Genomic DNA, 21,755 nt, shown 5'->3' with positions numbered 1-21,755 from the left:
TGCCCGCCGCGGCCGCGCCCACAAAACACACCGGACCAAGCAAAGCATCGCGCCGATCGTGAAAGCAAAAGCGGGTTCTCCTCTTCCTCCTTCCATTCCCCAAAGGAACATGGCCACAGAATAATCTGTTCACGGATCGCACTGAACCGGTGAAACCAGATTTAGAAATGCAAAGTCTGCGGCGGAAAAGGTAGAATGCGAGAAAACAAAGTAAAGAAGAGGCTGGAGCTGGGAGGTTAGGCGGGCACGAACACACACATGGCGGCCAGCCGGCGAAGTTCCAACACCAAGAGGGGTTGCGTGCTGACAGGCTGGTGTCCTGTTGCCGTCGCCACCGCCACGTTCAGTTCCACCCACCAATCATCTATCCCACCAGGCCACCACACACCATACCGTCCGGGACACCTACTACTTGCCCGCTACACGCCACCACGCGAGCGAGCTCGTCACTTGATCTCCCCTCATTCCCTTCGCCACGACGTTCCCTCGCCAGCTGCACCACTACCGCCGGCGCCGGCAGCTCGCTAGCTAAGGCAGATACTAGCTAGCCTACAACCATCGATGGCGCCGCGGCTGCTGGCGTGCTTTGGCCGGAGGGGCGGCGCGACGGCGTCGGCGCCGGACGAGCAGGAGGACCAGCAGCAGCAGCAGCAGGTAGCCCCGGGGCCGGTGTTGTTGGAGCTGTTCGCGTCGCAGGGGTGCGGGGCGTCGCCCGAGGCCGACGCCGTGGCGGCGCGGCTGGCGCAGGATTCCGCGGCTCAGCAGGAAGGCGGCGGCGGCGGGCCGGCCGTGGTGGTGCTGGCGTTCCACGTGGACTACTGGGACCACAGCGGGTGGAAGGACCCCTTCGCGTCCAGCGCTTGGACCGTGCGCCAGAAGGCCTACGTGGAGGCGCTCCGCCTCGACACGCTCTTCACGCCGCAGGTCGTCGTGCAGGGCCGTGCGCACTGCGTCGGCACCGAGCAGGACGCGCTCGCGCAGGGCGTCCGCGACGCGCCGCGATACCCGGCGCCCGCCATGAAGGTACTGTAATTACAACTTCCTTGCACATCCGATCCTGTTGCCATGTAGAAAGTGTTCAAAGCGGTCTGCAAATTTAAGAAGCGACAACCAGGATATCTGATTGCCTGTTGCTGTGGAACGTCTCATCAGCCACTGTTCTTATGCCGGATCTGCAATGAACAGTATTTCATATCTACCGGATACATATGGGTTCTGTAGATGCGGTGTCAATGTCACTGTAGATGCACCGTTGAAACCTCGACCTGATCTGATCTGATCCGCGTACGTTACGTAACGTGCAGGCGACGTTCCAGCGGCCGAACCCGACGACGCTGCAGGCGTCGTTCACGGGCACCCTGCGCAGCCGCGTGGAGGGCGCCGGCGGCGCGAGCGTGCTGGTGGCGCTGTACGAGAGCGGGCTGGTGACGGACTGCGGGCGCGGCGAGAACAAGGGCAAGTCGCTGCTGAACGACCACGTGGTGCGCCGCCTGGAGAAGGTGGCGGCGGTGCGGGAGGGCGCCTCCGCGAAGAAGTCCGTGTCCGGGACCGTCCAGTTCCCGCTCTGGGACGGCTTCCGCGCCGCCAAGTGCGGCGTTGTCCTCTTCGTCCAGAACGCCGCGCTGCAGGTGCTCGGCGTCCAGCACTTCGACCTGCCCGACAACGTCTGAGCTGTGTGGATGTGTGATGCACGGCTCGCGTTGGTGGTGCGGCCGGCGGCGTGCGTGATATTCTTTGTACGCAGCGTTTGATTGGCGTGGGTATTGTAGGCGATTATCGCACGGTGGTTAGATGCAAACCTGAGCACAGTATTCTTTTACTCTACTGCTACCACGTACTATATTGCGATTGGAGGTAATGGTCTAATGATGTCGAGGCTGTTGGAGTGTCGGTATTCTTTGGGAGGATGTTCGTCACTTCTTCAGTTCTTCTGCTGTTGTGAATATGGGCATGGGCTTCTCATATCCGCGCGCGATGCGTGGTGGTTAATGGGCTGCGGGTGCCACCTCTTTTATGGGCCTATTTCTCTGGGTACGTGGTGTTTCTTGGCTGTGCGTAGGAGTTTCGAAATAGCACATGGGCTATAGCCTGTTGGGCTTTATAAACGAGAAGAGATTACTTCTAAAAATCTCTCACTCGTTCGTTAGTTGGATGGATTGGGAGTTTCAGAATCATGTTAACTTTGATACCGTATAAAAATCATGGTTATCCAGGCTTCCAGGTAGGTTCGATCCCACACAACATCACTACATCAGGCCTGAGGTCTTGCACCCTCTTTTCCTATCATATGCTTCGTGGAGCATTGGAAGCTTGTGGAACGATTCGTATACGGTTCGGCTAGAGCTAGGCGGTAGGCACGCTATAGAACCCTCTCCACGACGCCTAAATTGAGGGCACGTGGTGTGCCGGATCAACGTACGCCGCGGTTGGAGTCGTTGCCAACGCAAGTTTCGTCGACTCCTGCCACTGCCAGCCCAGGAACGTAGGAGATAAGGAGAGCCGCTACGGCCACCGGCCTCCGCCAATGACGGCACGCATGATGCCAGCCGCTGAGTGAGAGTTGCTTACTTGCTCTTGCAGACTTGCAATCTTGCTCCCACTCTTGGCTCTCCGGACGTATTGCAGGAGCTGGAGCGACGGCGCACGCGCGGTGCATGCACCGGCCGCGAGCACGCGTCCTGGAGACCACGGCGTGGGGGTCCCGTCGCGTCGTTTGCCCTCTCTCTCGCCCATGCTTCGTTTCCGTCACTCGGTCGCGTCGCGTCGCGCCACCCGTCCCGGGACGCGACCGCGGTGGCCCAGCGTCACGTGACACCACGTGAAAAAGCCGGCGCAGGCCAAAAGCCAACCGCGTCAGGCTCCAGCTCCGCATCGTTGTCCGACGCGAGTCAATCATATCCGTCGCTTGTCGCGGCATGTCCCTCGCGCTCGCTGCCTCGCTCTCCCCGGTGCGATCCTGTCGCCGTGTCGAGCTCCGGTGCCGCGCGGCTCGCGAAGGAATGATGCGCGCGGGGTGAGTGGTGACGAATCGAGGAGAGGACGGCGAGTGATCGACTAGGGGATTCGCGGCTGCGTTGCCAGGCCTTACCGGACCTTAGGATCTGCGCCAAAACGGTTGGTGCCCGTGCGGCCGACTTCTCCGATGAACTCTGAACCCGTGCGGCCAACGGTTGGGGCAGCTGCGACCTGTTCGGGCGGCGGGAGGCGCACCTCTGCGACGTCCTCGTGCGGTGTGGGTAATCGCGTACGTCCCGTCCCCTGCCCGGCCATCGGTCCATCGAGCCGCTTGCTTGCCTGAAATTATCTGCGGTAGGAACGGAACCCGCCTGAACTTCAGAGTTTGAAGCCGAGATCGGCGTTCGCCGAAGTGCTGCCTGGTCATGGGCTCGTAGCAGTCTGTTCGGCCGGCGCCGGGCTCAACTCAACGCGTTGCTGTGCCGATCCATCAGGATGCCGGCTACGTGATTGATCGACGAACTTAAAAAGTTGTTATATACAAAATCCTTGTGAATTTGTGATGCCCGGGCCGGAGCGACACGAACTCCGCTCCCGCCCTTCGTTTTGACATGGTTGCTCGACGCTGGACACTTGGCACTTTGGCAGAGAGCTCTAATCGCTCAAACTCGACAGCGTTTGCTCTGACTAATCGATCGAAAGTTCCAGAGAGAAAGTAGCCGAAAGATTTTTTTTTTCTTTTTCCCTAGTTCCATTCGATATCTACAGGAAGCATATGTACAAGATTACAGTACAGTAACCCTTTTGATGATCCCACAAATTTCCCAGATGTTAATCCCAAATCACCGAACCCCTCAACGCATCTCGCGATCGCGAGTTCATCAAAGGCCCCAGCAGGCCCGGTCCGGCCATTGAGCATCCGCAAAGGCCGAGGCCCCTACACCGACCGCCTGTCCCACCCATCCGCCGCCCCGTCACATTCACAAAACGGCCTTATCCTCTCAGCTGGGGCCCCAGCAGCTGAGGTACATGGCCTTGCGGAGCGACTCGTCGGCGCCGGCCTGCCTGCGGCCGTCGTCGGCGGCCGCCCGCGCCGCGGCCAGCGCCGCCGCCTGCGGGGCGAGCCCCGCCAGCCGGTCCCGCGCCCCGGCACCCGCCCCCGCCGCCGCGGCGGAGGGCGCCCTCTCCCGCTGCGCCCGCACGGCGGCCACCGTGGCCGCCGCCCACACCCGGCTCATGTGCGCCATCCTGTCAGAAACACGAGCCCCGTGTAGTGTTCTTACTACAGCTTTCCGCTGCTCGCGCCTACTAGCTTCCTTCCTTCTCTGTGCTACTCGCACGCTGCTGCTGGTGGTGGTGGAGCTGGGAGGTGTGGAAGGGTGGGAGAGGGAGTGGTATTTGTAGCGGGTGGGAGGGTAATTGCGGCTGGTGGTTTTGGTATTATCCTTTCCTGCGTCTCTTTTTCCTGGCCCAGTTGCTTGCGGGGCAGAGGATGAGGACGTGGCCGCTTTTGCCGCTGCATCTCGGCGAGTTTCTCGGCTGCTTCTCACGAGAGCTCCGTGAACTCCCAACTCCCATGTCCCAAGTCCCAGCCCGTCACGTGGTTCCCTCTTCTCGTTCACGTTTCGACTTGCTCCGCTCGCTATCGATTCCGTTCCAGGTTGAGTCCGGAGCACAGCACCCTAAGCACACTGTTCTTATGTCTGTTTGAGGCACGGATTCTCTTGTGAAATCAACGTAAGTCATAAATCATAGTGTCATTTCTAAAGTAGGGTTGGTATACAGTTTTATACGTGCCACACCTATCTATCTATTGTCTTATTACAATAGTATTAAAAGAAGTCACTACGTTCATCGAGAGGGTTTAGAAATTTCCACATTAATCAGAAAAAAGAGAAGAATATATATAACGTCGGATTTTACAGTCTATATTAACCAAAAGAGTTGATGGTCTAGAAATTCCCATATTAATAAAAAAAACAAGAATACGTACCATTGGATTTTACGATGATCTAACGATCAATATCAAAAGAGCCCATATTAATAAACACAAAAAATCGAAAAATATAAACTATGCATGGAACCATAGCCATCATAAAATCAACCCTATCATATTCCGATAATCATAACTATGAGTTAGGCACGTATATATGGAAGCTAACATAAGGCAGCTCCTCCGACCTTGACATGTTGGAAGTTAGAACTTAGAACCAACACCGTTCATCTCCAGGACACATGGTTTCCGAAACTAATCTATCCATATATACGTATGTGTATAAAAAAAACAGAGACAATCGCAACACGAAATCATCTAGAGCAGTCACAAGCAAAAAACGATGCTAATTGGAGACATCTCGCAGTTCTCCAAGCACCCGCAATGGACGTAGCTAGATTCAGCGTCCACACGATTGGAGGCACTTCTACAGTTATCGGTGACAATCCGTTTTGGTTCAACTTTCAAACGGGCAAAGTGCCATCTCATCTTATGTATTGCCAGGACTTGACCGGAGGCCGTCTGCAATGGTAGACAAGCGGCCTGGATCTAGAACGGATTGTAAGTTTGGTGTTGACAATATCCTCGCCAGTGGCCGGCTGCAAGCGTGGTCAGCGCACTAAAACGAACAGGCGAAAAGGTCTTAGTTTCAGCCCAAGTTGATGGGTTTTCCAAAAAGAACTGTTTCCAGGTATTTTCCATGAAGGGAACCAAATTCAGTTTTCATGTAGTAAAAGAAATTAAAGTCGCAAGGAACGCTGGATTGCTGGAACGGCAGGATAAGGCTTGGCCAGATTCTAAGCCTGCTTGCGTAGCTGCCGTCGCAACTCGCAAGGAGAGATTGATTCAGCAAAGGAAAGGATTTGGAATGTCGTCATCATCGATGCTGATCAACCATGTGAGCAGCTACCGTCAGAATAATATTAGAAGCTAAATATCATATTACTCACAAGGTATTTTTCATGTACTATTTGTGACCGGATTTAGCAATTGCACTTCTATAGATATAAAGAAAGCAAAATAGCATTTGCTGGGTTTACCAGGTATATTAGTTACATGATCGCAGTTCATAGAGCATTTTATGCTTCCTTTATTTAGCAATTTCCGGCTGGATTAATTCGATTTGGTTTATGGGTACGAGGAAAAGTTTTTTTTTGAAATAGCTTCACTCTCCAATGTACGGACCAGGGGAAAGAGGTTCCTCCTAGCTGTCCATGTTCAAGTTCCACTCCAACACTTAACGAACACAAAATTAGCATTTTTTGATGGAAACACAAAATTAGCATTGTTAAGTGAAAGCTATAGGTAAAACTATCGTTGTACACGGATGCCATATTATTGCCATGAGTCAGTAGGTTGCTCATCATTTCTTCTTCTTCCTCTTCTCCTTCCTCTTTCTCTTCCTCCTCCTCTCTATCTTCTTCTTACACTCTTCATCCAAGGCTAAAAAACATGGGTGGGTGGGGCGTAGCTCCCCTAGCCCCCCCTAGATCCACCCCTACCGTGAGTATACTAGGTTTTCAATTAATCGACCCAACCAGAAATAAATTAAAATAACAAGCCCAAAATAAATATGTTACATATATTAGCTTTTAATTAGTTTTATTAAACAAGAAATAGCATAGAAATCCAACAATTTCAGAAACATAGGAGGATATCAATTTTCCTGAAGGGCAGGAGATGACCGACAATATAAGGAGGAGCTCCAAGATATCTGATATGCCAAAAAAAGAGATGCAGGCATAATGCTGCTTCATCAAACCAGACACTCGATTTGGTGCGCCAGAGATGAACACAACAACGAGAGATGCTGAGGCATGGTTGACAATTGTGAGGTCAGACATGTGAAATTATAAGCCAAAGCCACCGCCCATCGCAGCTCACGATGGGGAGGTTGGAATAGGACGGATTTGTTGAGTGAAAATAGTGGGTAGTGCAAGCGTGCGTGAGTGAGAACAAAAAAGCACCACTAAGGATTTTACATCCCTATGATATGATCAAAATTCTAGAGGAACTAAGATGAAGCGGTTAATTAACTTCAAATGCATGGAAACTGGATCAATGGTAAAGTGTTAACCCACAAAATTTGAAACAAGATTGATGTGTGCACATCAAGGAGCCGAGTGAAGCTCCACTAAATAAACCTTACAAATATGTCACAGCAATCTAGCCCACACTATTTGCGCGGGCCACCTAACTAGTTTGTAGAATTGTAGCTGGTGAGTGTTCGGTAATGTAGCACCAACGAGCAAAACATTAATGAAGCGGTGAATAATGGTCCTTTACTAGTATCTTCTAATTTCATGGGCTACTCTTTTCTTGGTTTGAGAAATAATATAGGATGAACCGTAGTCTGATCTCACTAGAATTATTGTGATGACCTTTGGAACAAAAAGTATTATTATGATGATCCTATGATAGACCATCCTATCCATGATGACTTACAGCACGTTTGGATGGCGTCATGACATTGTCCGGAATCATCCGAGCCTAAACCTGAAGCTAATCTTCTTGTTTGGTTTGCGATACGAGCCTAAACCTCAAGATGTCCTTCCAAAGCCACAAACGAGCATATTTCCTTGGTCCGCATCATTCGACATAAAAACGGCAGACGATGTCATTCCGGATGACTCCAACCCGGACCGATTGCTTCTACAGACCAAACATGCTGTTAGTTGATCCCTTGGAGTTGCTGGTCTTATTCTTGGACTTTCAAAACATTCCTGAAGCATAATCCTGCCGAGACGGCTCGCGGGAGAACCCGCTTGAGTGAGACTACCACAGGTGTCGAGGCTTATCCCGAGGCGCGGTGGTGAGTCATCGTTTTCCATCATCTGGCAGTGGGCACCTCCTGCTTTGTCGCTTTGGATGCTGCCGCGTCCCACTCTTGTCCATTTCTCCACCTCTTCTGTTTAGAGTATTTCAGACTAAATTATGGTGATGGTTGACACCGATAATTGGTCCTACTCTTGGGATAACACACGATAATATTACCCTGGGATTCTATCTTGATGATGCAGTCCCTGCTAATACTTGGCCTGGCCAAGTCATATTCATCAAAGTTTCTGCAATTGTGTGCAAGAAAAAAAAAAGCACACAACAAAAGGGGTGCATATCCATACATGTCAAGCTTGGTCATAGAACTAACTGATCCATATTTATAAGTTCATCTTGTTACTAATGTGCATGTCAGCTTGGTTGTAGGCTTGTAGCTTTGCTCTAGCTTGAGCCTTGGACGAGCATCCAACCAAGAACACGATGGTTCCTGGATTCGGAGCTCGGCGAGGACGAACGCAGATGTTGCAATTGTTATCGAGAGATCTCATTGATCGAAACATGTACATGCAGATGCAGTTGCGGCACTGGCCACTCCGCCGCGGCTGCAGACTGCAGAGCCTTAGCTTGGCCCCCAGCAGCTGAGGTACATGACCATCCTCAGCGACTCCTCGGCGCCGTGGCCGCCGCCGCCGTCGGCCCTGCCGGCCGACGACGACGACCGCGCCGCGATCACCGGCGCGGCGCCCCGCTTCGCCGCCGACGAGCACGGCTTGGCCACCTGCTTCTTGAGCTCCATGGCGGCGCCCAGCGTCACCGCCATGTACGCTTTGCTCGCCACTGCAAACCTCATCCTCCCCTGTGCAGCTGTGCTGCGTTCTGACTCAAAAACTTGGACAAACTCCTCAAGAACGTGAGCGTACATGGAGTATTGTGCAGCAGAATGAGCTATATATACACATGTCACATGTGTTGACGTGCCGTGCGTTGATGTCAGTGGCCAATGGTTTTGCGGGCAGCTCGGGAAACAGGTGGGCGGGCGGACCATTGGTTCCGCCAAACCGGGAGCTCCTGCCGGCATCCGAGTCCATGGTATGGCTCCTGGCTCATGGAGTCATGAAGCCACATCTGATTTGGATGGGCACTGCAGTTAGAGGCGCTTGTCCTCTCTGCAGCATCCAGTTCATCTTGCCTGAACCTGCTTTGCTCTCGCATCACTTTTAAGTCGTCACGCTCAGCTCTTCAGTTCCTTCACGTCCCTGTCGGTTCATACTAATCGCTAAGTTTCGAGTCTCCAATGCAGTAAGTTTCAGTGGGCTTTGGATTTGAATTGGGAGTAAGCTGGTCACTTTGGTTTCTGTCTTTCTGAAGTTAAACCACCTGCGGATATGGCAGATGAAATGCAGATAGAGACTAGAGAGTACTGTCGACTGAGATGGATAATGGATAGGTTCTATGATCTGGAGCATTATCCGTTATGAACATGCAAGAAGCGGCCGAGAATCAAGCCTTAGCTTCTTGCTGCATGTGCTCGCTTGAATTTTGCTCCTGACGCTGCATTAAGATAAACAATATAGTACTCGGCTAGGACCTGATGGTTATCCTTACATGAATTAAGAAGCGAGTGAGACAAATATCAATCTCTCTAACGGGCATGAGAAACCAGTTTGACTTCTTTAAAAAATCTCCCTCGGTAAAATTATTTTTAGAATTCAACCCTCGGTAACATTATGGTAGTGTACCTCTCGCATATGCTTTAGTTCTTTTCAGGACAACAAAATTAGCATCAAAGGACACAGTAAATAGTTTCTTGTAACTGTCAGTAATGTGTCAATGTAAAACTACATACCTTTCTAAAAGAGAACAGTAGTTAACAAGAAGATTAGCTAGATCACTAATAAACAATAACGATGATTAAAGTGACATGGTCACAGATAATTGCATAGACAGACTATCTGAGATCCATTGCAGATATTATATGCGTATACAAAGATCTCACGAATCTCATCGTGGAATATCATCACTTGTAGCTTTCTGGTCATGTCCTACATTTTGCACACAAGTGGATGTCGCAATCGAATAAACTGGTAAACATCAAGCGGTTTTATATTGCGTTAGGAGATAAACCATTATGTTATGCGACTTGCGGTGATTTACACGATTAAAATAGCTGCTAGGTAGTTAAATGAATCACTAGTGTGTTGATAAGGACGTCTGATCCTTGTTCATTACTCCTAGATCAGTACCATTCACAGTGACATGTATTCACATAATATCAAGCTATCGATTCTATACCTATGAACATATCTTTCCATGGAGTGTAAATAGGTGACAAATTCATCAAATGGAATCGAACTAGTTGAGAAACAGGCGCCTGTGCTACTTAACAACCAAGAAGATTCATCCAGGTGACCACTTACAGAAAATGTGATATTCACAGTGCAATCGATGTATACATAGATCTTTTCTGAACTAGTATACCCCTAACATATTTCTTGGTTCTATATGTGGGTGCAACCGAAGCTTGGAGCTCAATACAAATCATTTATATTTCATTATACCGTGGCATTGCAAAACTTGCATCAGTAGGCTGTACATGTGGTGCAGTGTAATTTAATCTTGGAGATATGGTTTAGGAATCAAAGAAAGTCATGGCCGATCACAGATTAAATTACCATGGCAATAACTACATTCGATACCGGCGATGTTATCAACAACAGATCTCACGCTAGAGAAAAAGATAGGGCAGTTTCGTAATGCTCAAACCAATTATCATGAGAAGGGCAACCTAAACAGTAAAGTAATTTGGCTTCTTAAAATTAAGATTACATACCAACACAACAGACAGATGAAGAAAAAGGTGAGCAATGCTGCAACAGGTTTTAAGTTTTCTATAAATTCAGATTAATATGATCCACCCCACCCCCAATCAGCACGGCATTTGCACGACAATATAAACAGGAAGCAGATATCCTACATGGCACTCGCCTCAACCTGTTCTGATGCCAACAATTATACGCTTTATTTTGCTCCGACAAACAAACGCATCCAGCACTAGCACCCACCAACAAATTTGTTAACACAATTACACGAAGAAGTACCGATAATACCGGAGGTTAGCTTGTCCTTTGGGGACTGATCCTGCAAGCACAACCCTAGACTACCACATACACTACACTACAACAAAACCTAAGAGTTTACAGGAATGTCACAGCCCTTGTTGAAGCCATATGCATAGATTGTGGGGCAGCAGAAGGTACAATTTACACCGAATCGACCACTTCAACCTGCTGTTGTGCGAGGTATCTTTCCCTCCGCTCTTTCTGCAATGAACACAAGTAATGATGGATTTTAGCACTGAGCCGGACAGAGCCAGAAGATTTCATGTCAGCTGAGAAAGCCTGAGAGGCATACCCATTCATCAATGACAAGCCCTTCACCAACTATTTTTGGGCCATTTTCTTCTGGAGGTTTCTTCCGTGCCTCAAGTGCAGCTTCTGCCTCAGCTAATTGGTTATTGAGCTTTTCCAGTTGCTTTGGAAAAGAATGAGTGAGTGAGATTTGTTCAAATTCAAGAGTCCACCAAAATATTCACAAAGAAAAATTTTGTTATTATCATTTACTTACAGGGCTTTGACCGTTTATATCCAAGAATACAACCTTCAGGATCTTCTCAACAACAGCTTGATCCTTCTGCTCATCAAACTGCATCAATAAAAAAAAAAATTAGTTTTCCAAACAGAAAAATGAACTACTGAGTCCACAACAGAAGTTACTGATAATTGGGGGAAAGTCACATCCACATGATATAAACAAAAAATTGCAGGAAAAAAAAAGGTTCAGAGTTCTTTTTTTTCTCAAACACACAGGAGAGCTGCATAACTTTGTATTGAAGAGAGAGCGTTGGCCCAAAAACACAAACTCCTCCAAACACAAAAGTAACAAAACCACACCACCCTCACACAAACATGAACACACCTCGGTGAAGAATATAAGACAAGATGCATATTAACTTTACAGGAACATGACCCACAGAACACAACTGTACTTGCCACAAGGCTCTGAGCCCCTTCATAAGTTCAGAGTTTCTGGAACCCTATAGCATATGGATCTCAATAGTATCATGTATTGGATCAAGGATATGAAACATGAATTGTCCCATGTCCATTCAACTCAAAACACCAAATGCAAAATGGGTCAGATTTGTAAGATGCAAAATGTTAGCAAATTGTTCAACTAGGATCACCCTATCAACTAATTGCTTTTAAGTTTTAAGAAACAAAATGTCCCCTTTAGTTGAATCCCCAAATTATGCATTGTATTACAAAATTAATACAATACTGAGACATTGTTTGGAAACATAGAGAGTAAAGAATTTACTGGACAGCAAAGCTAAGACCTTGACCAACCTAGGAGGAAACGATGGCATTCTAAGTAAGAAGAAATAAGCACCCAAATTTAAGTTGAAGGGAACACGAACCTAGGTGGTGGGAGTGCACACCCACACATCCCACCAACTGAGCTAATCTCAGTTCCCCTGTACAGGCTGCATCACATGAAAAGGCTCTAAAAAATGACCACATGAGATTTGCTCTATGTCATGAAATATATCATACAAAGTAAGGGTAAGGGGATGATACGGGCCTTGCGGGCGCGTAAGGATTCAGCCCAAATACTCTCTACAATCAAATTACAGGCAGATGCCATAAATTTTCATTATGTGGCAACCGCTAACAACCTTATAATCCACCCTAGCAGCCCCTAAATCCCGAATCACTAATTGCGTAATTAATATATATGTTGTTTAGTTTCCAGGAATAGAGTGGTCAGTAAATTTTATTTAACCGTAACTCAAAATGTATCTCGCTCGTTCAGTTTGAGGAACGCATGAGTTTAGCCCTTCACAGCTTGAAACATCCATAAGCTTTTAAGTCTACTACAATAAGGAAGAATAGTAACTATCACAAAAAAAAGTAAGAATGGTGTCATCCTACCAAAATCATACCCATGGAGGACCAATCCACCCTAGTTGAGCAGGTCCCCAAAATCACACACCCAATAAATTAATTACCCAACTTAGTGGGCTTACTTTAGCCATAAGCTCGAAATAAGACTTCCTGCCAAGCTCATCCTACCCAAGGTGTATGCCAACAATGTGTCAACTCTCTTGCCACCACACAACCTTCCTTTTCAACACAAACACTATCATCTCTGGGAATATTTTCCTACTTAGCCTCCATGGAGATCCACCAAGCGACCTCCCAGGGTACCACCTAGGTCAACCAAGTGACCTCGCACCTAGGGCATCATTTGTAACTAAGGCGGCAAGGCACTAACCTCTAAAGCTACCATACTCTCCCACCTCTTTAACCAGCCATGATTTTGGTATAAATCAAACAAGAACGCAGGACAAGCTACTAACCAGTTCTGGTGCATATTCCATTGGTCCCTTCACCTTCAAGCTCAAAATCTTGAATTTGACCTTGCACTTTTGTAGAACATTCTCATTATTCTCTGGGTGCTCCACAAACTTAAAAACTGGCAATTTAGAAACATGAAACAATAAGCACCAAAACAGAATACTGGGAGGCCTTGTTGTTATTCAAATACAGGACCCAAGGTTATAGAGGTATTACCAGTTGCTATAATAGTCTCCCCAGGGGCAAGGACAGCTCCAGGAGGGCGCATGAAGCAACTCTTGGGTGCAGTTGTTTGAAACTAGAGATTCAAATATCAGTTAACGGCCAGAAAAAAAAATCATTACCAACAAAACTAGTGTAAACACTGCTGATTCAACACATACTCTGTTGGAGTAGAGTTGTGCAATGCAATATACAAACCTTAAATGCTACATGGGACTTGCTTGTATTCTTTATCCTAATTGCACTTTTGACCTGCTTTCCTGGTTCATCTATACAAGGCAAGACAGGAATGTCATTAACTTCTCATCACAAAATAGCAAACATTAATCAAATACAAGGTTGAATGGAAACATTTTTCTCATTTGTTGCTGCTATTACTAATTAAAAAATAAGACCACTAGTGATTATGCAAGTATTAAGCTGAAAATAAATCAAGCCTGGGAGTGATTTAGCCAATCAAGCATTTTTCTTGTCCTTTCAATTAGCTATCCGATTCTGACAAGGGTTCTAGTCCTAGACGACATTTCAGCTTCAATAAAGTAACAAGGTATTGGCATCCGAAGAGTTGAGAATATGCTCGAGGCAAAGAAGAACAATCCGATTTTAAAAACATGGCAACCTACCATAACTGCCTTACTCATGTAACAGTGTGTTGCAAACACAACATTATCTAACAGAATCTAAGAGTATTGTAAGATCATCAGAAAGCTGCAGTAATAGCTATGTTTCGATTCTATGTTCTATCACAGGCTCACAGCCAACTTGAGAAACAAATACTTCTATGTATGTATCATTTACATGTTCAGCCGCAGCAAACTTGCGCATCATAGCATCAACAATCAACCAAAAAAAAATTGCAACATAAAGTAGATCATAATCTCACACCCCCATCTACCAGGGTAGGAGTTCTGTCACCCAAGTGTTACATACCAAACAACTGCTGCAAACAGGCACTTGATTACACCGACATACTCACATACCACATTAAGGCTATGCCAATGTGACGCCATCAAGTAGTTTCCATACCCTGCCATGTCACGTGGACACAACTCTAGACACCATTTTTTCCAATGCACCATGCCTATCCATAGGCCAAGAAATTGGTTACTCACTCCATTTTATCCCTCCTGTCTATTACTCATCTAATCCTCCCCACCTATTATGAAGACAGCATCCCTATGAGATCCAAACACCCCCAGACTATAAGAATCCAACCACCCAGACACCATCCCTTGTGTGGATTATAAGAATCCAACCACCCAGACTATAAGAATCCAATTAGTTCCCTCAACCCTACTATTTGGAGAGGGGTTAGAGAGAGAGAAAGGGACAGACAGCATTTATTAAGGCAGAATCCAGATAATAATCCTTATCCACTATCCAGATTCTTATAATCCCTATGAGATCAAAACATGCCCAATGTTTTGCATGAGACCCGGTTTTGTCCTCTCATCCCTCTCTCCCTTATTTAATACAGTGCCAAATCAGCTAAAAATCTAAGGCGGCAACGTAGTTAATGCTATGAAAACAATCCTACTTGAAGTTCAGTTCCAGAATCTTGTGAGTTCAAGTCTTCTACTGAAAATTCATTAATGGTACTCCCTGCTGGAACTTCTACTGCACAACAAGTGTCCATTAAGATTTAGATCCAACTCCAGATTGATGATATCCTAACCTCTACACCAAGATCAAGAAAACCGGGTGGAAATGGACCCAAGGTGTGTATCCCGGTCATGCTCAAAAAGGTATTTATCCCAGTCGCCGACCAAAACCAAACCCCAACGAATACATTCCAAGAATCAAGCAACTCATTCACCAAATCGACCGCCACTTCCTCGACAGATAACTTCGGAATAGCTAAGATCGCGCAAAACTAATAAATAATTGCAGAAAGAACATAGCGGAATCGAAGGGTTTTAGGCATGCGACATACTAAGCAGATCAGGGCAAAATGGCAACTTTCCAGACTACTCGAGAGGAGATCCCAAAATTAAACAAGCAGGAGTTAAAAGAGAGCTTTAATTTCTCGCGTCCTCACATGGGAAGTAGAGCTTGTTGGCCGGATCGAGTCTGAGGCGGCGGCGGGCCGGCAGCAGCGACTTGGCCACGGACGAGATCGAACCCGCCGACGCCCCCTGCGCACCTCCGTCCCCAGCGACGGGCGCCTCGTGGCCGTACCGGCCGGCGGAGTGGTGGATCCCGGACGACGACGACGACGACTGCGGAGGCGGCGCTGCCGGCGCCCCGCCCGCCTGCCGGAAGGGCATGCGGCAGAGGTTCCAGAGCTTCCCGCCGCCGGAGTCGCCTCCGGCGGGCGCGTGCCTCTCCTCGCCGGAGATCGCCATGACGCAAGTTACCAGTTACCACACCAAGCGCGGTGTGGCTTGGCTTGTGGTCCGGGGTGGCTGCTGCGCTCACGCTCTCCCCACTCTTCTAAAGTGATCTCCTTTTCTTTCACCGTTTCACCTCCAGCTTTCTCTACAGTGCGCTCTGCATCCTTGATCTCGCCCCTTTTATCGCGTCTTTTTCCAGTTGACTTTTATTTGATGGCCTGTGGACCGCGGCTTTATGCTGCTGCTGCTACAGTGAAGCTAATCATGGGCCCGTGATGGATCTGCTACTGTTTTCTATGCACCACCCGGACCGAGGAGGGACGAGGAAGGAGGTGACAGCAGTGAAACTCTGAAAGCATACATGTTCCCGTCCAGTTGTAGCTTGAAGCGTTGCTTTTGTCAATTCTTCCCCGGCGATGGATCCATGGTGATGCACGGGCACAGAGCTAAAAATTTCTTTGCGGTAAACAGCTTAGTTTGACAACCTTAGATAGCTAAAGTTGTAATGCTGCTTCATCAAAATTAAAAATGTGCGGCAACATTGGTTTTCTTCTAGGTTTAGGGTTCATCTTCATCACACCAACGGTGTTTGAGTGACATTGATATGACTGATAACAAGTTCGGGTGGCAATGGACGATGATAATAATGGCAAATGATATGGAGAGTGAACCACCAATGAAGGAGATGATAAAGCGGGAATGAAACCCAACAAAATAAGGAGTATGCCCATGGCGGCAGCAAGATATTGCATGATCAGTATCAAAAAAATTAATGTACAAGCTAGTAATGGGTTATTGTTTTTTCTTAGGCGTTACTGCTTTTGTTATCTTATAATATGGTGGCAGCAAGATAACGTTATCTTATAATAAAATTGTATTTTTGAATAACATCTATCATACATACTACAAGATAATATTACATCTATCTTATAGTATTCATGTACTAAAAGGCATGAATCGAGTCTCTTGTTCAAAGGACAACACCTTCGCATGCAAATGAAAGATGCAAATAATATTGCTAATTGTTTACACACCTTTACATAAACACGTCTAAAGGAAAGAAACACAACACTTGGAAGGGAAAAAAGTATGAGAGGGAAAGAATACGCCATCTTTAGAAGAGAAAATACAACACGTGCGATTGGAAAAGTCAAATCTCTATTATTGCTTAAAGAGGAAAGCAACCAGCAACCAGATAGTTTGGATATCAAAGACCTTAAACAATCAAACTCAAATGTCAAGTTTTCTTTTGAATATTCCATTGAGTTCCACAAAGCTCTGTATTTTTGTATGCCAATAACTTCTAGTGCGAAATGAATAAATTATAACAATTTACACCATTAACCTCTTGGGATGCATTTATTTGTTAAGGATGTTCTATTAATTTTACACTACCTATTGCTAATACATTACATTTATATTTTATTTTGTGCTATTATTACCGTGCTTACCAAATGTATAGCAAAATTCTCAGCTAAAGAAGTTTTGAATTTACCATACCTTTTTATGATATTCTACTTCTCCATGCTCATTGCCAGTAGCGATGAGTATTAATGGTTGTTAAAAGGTGTTTATTAAAGTGAGTAAGAACTAATAACATCGGAGCTAAAAAGTTATATAGGATGATAAGCCTCCTATGATTTGTTGATTCTACCTGTTTACCCCTTTCGTTCGCTTTTCTCTTTGGCTCCCCAAAGTTTAGTATATGACTTATAACTTTATCACACCACAAGACCAAAATATGTTCACTTCTTCCATCATACTCCTTTTATTTTTTAAATATGTAACATTTAGGATAAGCTAATTAGATAAAAAAATACCCAAATATCTTTGTTTTGCTCGTAAGATAGTTTTCACAAGAGTTGATACAGTTTTTGTTCATAAAAGTGGATGATATTTTGTCTCAGTTGACAATCTAAAGTGGAAATATTGCATGCTATATGTTATTTTTTTTGCTACATAACAAGAAATTATACTATGAAAAAATTTCACATCTCACATTTAGAGATGAAAAGCTTTCAAGAAAACATATTGCAATTTTTGCTCATATATATGCTATGTACAAAAAAATAAACGGTCTTACACTTCACAACTCAGGTTGGAGATATACAAAAAGTTTCAAAGAAGCATATTTGCAACAAATGGTCTATACCTACCAAACATTCATGTGTTCTTGTGCTCCAGAATATCAGTAGGTCCCGTATCCTAATTCTCACTCGAATTCAAGGAGCATTATCACTTTAAGACAACATCAACTTCTACAAACAAATAAATTATTCAGAAAATGTTATTATATGTCTTTATTGCGTACACACCTATAATATCCCTCAAAATTGAGTGATATTAATTGTGCAAGTTTTTGCAAAAAAAAATTAAAACTTTTTGTTTGAATTGCGTGCTCATTAAAAAAAATGAAAGTCAACTTCTATTTCCTCTCCTAAAATTCCTAATAAATAAATTGCACAATTATTTTTTTCAAAACTTGTGTGCTAGTTTGATTTGGTTCTTCGTGGATTTAATTTAGATTTCAAACTTGAGTGTGTTTGAATTCTGAATCTAATTCAAAATTCAAACTAAAGATGAAAGCAAAACCCAAACTAAACTAACCAGCCCAATCCTACTACCCCACCTAGCAGCCCACCTAACCAAACCAGGTCGGCCTGTAGCTAACCGGCCGACCCGTCTAACCTCTCTTCCACTTCGGCCGAAGCGGTCTAGCAAGTTGGCCCGTCAAGGCGGCCCAGCTAGCCCACCAAACCCCCGACGCCACCTCTTCTTCCCTTTCGCCCATCGATACGCGGGACCCGCATGTCACCCGCTGCCCTGTTCACTGTCTTCCACCTCCGGCCGTACGCATCACGTGCTGGGTACGTGCGCGCCCGATGGGATGGGCTCGCCGGCCTCGTCCATGCTGGCGCGCACTACCGCGCAGCCGCGCACACCTATGACCTCGCCCCGCTCCCCTCGCTTTTGTCCTAGCATCGCGGATGGCCGCCACGCTACCCCGCCGAGTTGCCGCTGCATCCCAGCCGCCAGCTCGCTGGCACAGCACACCCTGCAAACCCTAACCTTAGCCTCGGCAGGGGCTATAAATACCCCATCCAGCCATAGCCCTCACCATCCCAAACCACCCGGGGCTACCTCCCAAGCCGCCACCGTTAGTTCGTGAAGGGGGAAAGAGAAGAGGAGAGGATGAGAAAGAAGGAGGGCTGCATTGAGAGGAAGTTGCCGCCGTCTCAGAGCCGCCGTCGTTGCGCCAAAAGGAGGCGCCGCCACCGAGAACCTCAGCTGCGCACCGCCGTCCTTCGCTGCCAATGCCAGTCTTCCGCCGTGTCGCCGCCTAAACCCGGCCAAAGGCCAAGGCTTCCGCTTCTCAAAGCCATCGTCGAGCCACCTAAGACCGCGTCACCGTTGAACCTTGCCGAGCCACCAGTTAACTGTCGTCGGCCGTGCGCCGCCGCTGCGGAATGCATTTAGGGCATTCCGTCAAACACCCCGTGCGCGCCCTAACCCCAGCTTGGAGCGGCCACACTGGTGGCCACATGTTGAAGTGGCCATACAGGCCATAGAGGATCGCCGCGTCGGATCTGAACCTGTGGCAGCCGCGTCAGCACCGCGTGGACCGCTACGCACGCTTAACAGCTAGCCTACAGCCACCCTACAACCGCCTAAAGACCATACGTGGCCGCTGACTCAGCAGGCACGTAGCTGACATGCAGGCATTACAGCTGACCTATAGCCGGCCTATAGCTAACCTGCAGTTGGCCTACAGCCAACATGTAGATGCCACGTCAGCACATGGGATGCGCTGAACAGTAAACCGTTGACTTTACCCGCTGATCGTTGATTCGTTGACCAGGTCAATGCTGATGTCATTCGGACCCGTTGCTGATGTAAGACACGTGGCACGCTCTGGTGCTACCGCGTGTCGCTCTCCGATATTTTCTGATTTTCACCAATTATTTAAAAATCCAGAAATTGATTTGAACTCTAACAATTCATAACTAATTCATTCGAACTTAGAAAAATATGAAACCAAATGATTTAAATTCGTAAAATTGAGCCTATGCTGTTTGTAGTAGTTTGGTGTTATTTGGATATTCTAAATTTAGCTTTCTTGGAGTTTTTATCTAGATTTAATGCTGATTAATTTATATATGTGCATCGTATCTTGTTTTATTCAGACTCGAGCTACGATTCTGAGGACTCCTACGACTTCGACTACACCGAGGAGGACTTCAACGACAACGAATAAGGTGTTATATCACTCCCAATCATATAGATCCTATGCATGCTTAGTTGCTAGCGTTTTATTTATGATACTTGGATGATTGTTGATTGTATAGCCAATTTGTTAGCCATGCCTTGATAATTGTTTACCGTGTTTCCTTGATACCTACTTGTGGACTAGCTACAGACCGCTAGCTAGTTCACCTTACTTATATTCATATACATGCTTTTGAGTTATGGATAAGCATATACCATGGATTTGGTGATGGGATTCCTTGTATACTCGCGTGTGTTTTGGGTGAGCGTGATCCCTTGACGTGTTTTGACGAGAGCGAGCCGCGGTTAGTACTGGAGTGCCTTGCTAGGAGAGAGCATTCTGGACTCTCTCCACCCCCTGTGCTTGTGGCGGGTATCTTGTTTGATACTGATTAGCAAGTGCCGGGCTTGTACATTGCAAGTGCTTCAGCACATACTTTGTGGAGTTGAGTGCTCGCTCTCAGCCCCTAAGGACTGAGTCGGTTTACCACCGGTCACAGTATCTATTTACGTACATACCGTTCGTCTTGTTATGGGCGGGATTCGGTCCGAGACTAGTGGTGGATAGTGCTCAGCCTGTAAGCGGATTGGAGGATCAGTGTAAGGAGTTCAAGGCGTTGTCCTGCTTTGACCTGACTGCACCCTGACATGGGTAGGTTTAACAGCTTTGAGGCCTTCAACTAGTGACGGCGTGCCCTGTAGTTGAGAATAGTTCTAGACTCGAGGAAACAGGAGAGTGTTTTCCACCTATTAGAGCTTCGACTGTTAGGTGGGTTTTGGACGGCTGATCCTCGTTCAGGCTCCATCCGTGCGGGTACAGATGTACAATCTCTGCAGAGTATATAAACCTATAGCTATAGTCTGTGTTCACTGGTTATGGATAGTCCTGTTGACTACCACTACTTCTAACTAGACTTTACTACTCTTCTACCTTCCCCTTTTGAGACAGATCGGCGTTTGCCGTTGAGATGTGAGAGAAGGGAGCTCTCACATTGCCTAGTGTGTTTGGGTGCTAGATTCTTGGGTGAAGGATCTGGTGATTTGTGACGACTTCCTTGATATGAGGTGTTGACCTCAGAGATGCATCCTTGAATGCTGCTACTGCTGCTGCATAAACCTCTACAACCATATATAGGTTTTTCATGCATATAGTATTATTCCCCGTTTCCTTAGCTTGCTGCTATTGGGAGTTGACATGGCCTGCCCGCTTCTCGGGTAGACTTTAGCTTTTCAGGTTTCGACCGTGATTCGAAGATGGATGAGAAGACTAGGGTGTTGTCCTTCGCTCAAGTTGCCTGTTGGATATGGAGATCCACTCGCTTGATGCGCTGCGCTTCGTAGATCTTTTCTTATATTTGATTCGGTCCTGCCGGACTTGTACCGGCATGAGCTGAGATGTTGTACAATATAGGCATGTATTATCTTGATTATTTCCGTTATATTCGCCTTTGTATGGAAATGTACTATCTGAGACAAGGATTGCACGTAATAGCCACTTCCTGGAGCTATCACAAAGGTGCAGAGACATGAATTCTGGGAATTCGAGTTGTTTCAACACCACTAGGAAAGTAACATAGACCAAACGTGAAAGTAACAGAGACCAAACGTTTTGGTCGACATTTAGCTGCTAAAGTCTAAGCCAAAGCCATCAAACCACTAAATTCCAGATCCTAACTGCAAAACCGCAAGCAAATCCAACCTCTCATGACCATAAAAATTGCCCCAAAGACCTTAAAAAGTGTCAAATATACAAAATTGAATCTCCTACCAAAAGAATGGCATGCCACGTGG

The 21,755-nt window shown here is 46.7% G+C and overlaps 4 protein-coding genes across 4 annotated transcripts; 1 reads left to right on the top strand and 3 right to left on the bottom strand.

Moving 5' to 3' along the window:
• The first annotated feature begins 63 nt into the window (after positions 1-63).
• On the top strand, positions 64-1,894 carry LOC117844590 (uncharacterized). Its single transcript, XM_034725312.2, has 2 exons — positions 64-1,023; positions 1,305-1,894. Exons 1-2 carry the CDS (start codon positions 562-564, stop codon positions 1,668-1,670), a joined length of 828 nt encoding a protein of 275 aa, XP_034581203.1. The 5' UTR covers positions 64-561; the 3' UTR covers positions 1,671-1,894.
• Positions 1,895-3,671: 1,777 nt separating this feature from the next.
• On the bottom strand, positions 3,672-4,356 carry LOC140221729 (uncharacterized). The gene has a single exon (XM_072291581.1). The coding sequence runs from the start codon at positions 4,200-4,202 to the stop codon at positions 3,957-3,959; it is 246 nt and encodes an 81-aa protein (XP_072147682.1). The 5' UTR covers positions 4,203-4,356; the 3' UTR covers positions 3,672-3,956.
• A 2,969-nt stretch (positions 4,357-7,325) lies between these two features.
• Positions 7,326-9,191, bottom strand: LOC117843278 (uncharacterized). The gene has a single exon (XM_034723844.2). The coding sequence runs from the start codon at positions 8,802-8,804 to the stop codon at positions 8,346-8,348; it is 459 nt and encodes a 152-aa protein (XP_034579735.1). The 5' UTR covers positions 8,805-9,191; the 3' UTR covers positions 7,326-8,345.
• A 1,486-nt stretch (positions 9,192-10,677) lies between these two features.
• Positions 10,678-15,860, bottom strand: LOC117845731 (vesicle-associated protein 4-1). Its single transcript, XM_034726795.2, has 7 exons — positions 15,404-15,860; positions 13,564-13,634; positions 13,360-13,441; positions 13,146-13,261; positions 11,351-11,428; positions 11,138-11,257; positions 10,678-11,046 (listed from the first exon to the last, which is right to left on the bottom strand). The coding sequence occupies exons 1-7, from the start codon at positions 15,708-15,710 to the stop codon at positions 10,987-10,989; spliced, it is 834 nt and encodes a 277-aa protein (XP_034582686.1). The 5' UTR covers positions 15,711-15,860; the 3' UTR covers positions 10,678-10,986.
• Between the last annotated feature and the right edge of the window lie 5,895 nt (positions 15,861-21,755).

The sequence above is a fragment of the Setaria viridis genome, chromosome 2 (genome assembly GCF_005286985.2).
Source record: "Setaria viridis chromosome 2, Setaria_viridis_v4.0, whole genome shotgun sequence".
Classification (NCBI taxonomy): Eukaryota; Viridiplantae; Streptophyta; class Magnoliopsida; order Poales; family Poaceae; genus Setaria; species Setaria viridis.
Note: the sequence above shows the minus strand (reverse complement) of the source record. Positions and strands in the feature narration are given on the sequence as shown.

Excerpts from the sequence above, each read along its gene's own strand:
- LOC117844590 (XM_034725312.2), top strand. The coding sequence starts at position 562 with ATGGCGCCGCGGCTGCTGGCGTGCTTTGGCCGGAGGGGCGGCGCGACG. Across the intron at positions 1,024-1,304 it reads ACCCGGCGCCCGCCATGAAG|GCGACGTTCCAGCGGCCGAA; the intron begins GTACTGTAATTA and ends CGTAACGTGCAG.
- LOC140221729 (XM_072291581.1), bottom strand. The coding sequence starts at position 4,202 with ATGGCGCACATGAGCCGGGTGTGGGCGGCGGCCACGGTGGCCGCCGTG.
- LOC117843278 (XM_034723844.2), bottom strand. The coding sequence starts at position 8,804 with ATGCCGGCAGGAGCTCCCGGTTTGGCGGAACCAATGGTCCGCCCGCCC.
- LOC117845731 (XM_034726795.2), bottom strand. The coding sequence starts at position 15,710 with ATGGCGATCTCCGGCGAGGAGAGGCACGCGCCCGCCGGAGGCGACTCC. Across the intron at positions 11,429-13,145 it reads TGGAATATGCACCAGAACTG|TTTGATGAGCAGAAGGATCA; the intron begins GTTAGTAGCTTG and ends TTATTGATGCAG. Across the intron at positions 11,047-11,137 it reads GGCTTGTCATTGATGAATGG|AAAGAGCGGAGGGAAAGATA; the intron begins GTATGCCTCTCA and ends TGTTCATTGCAG.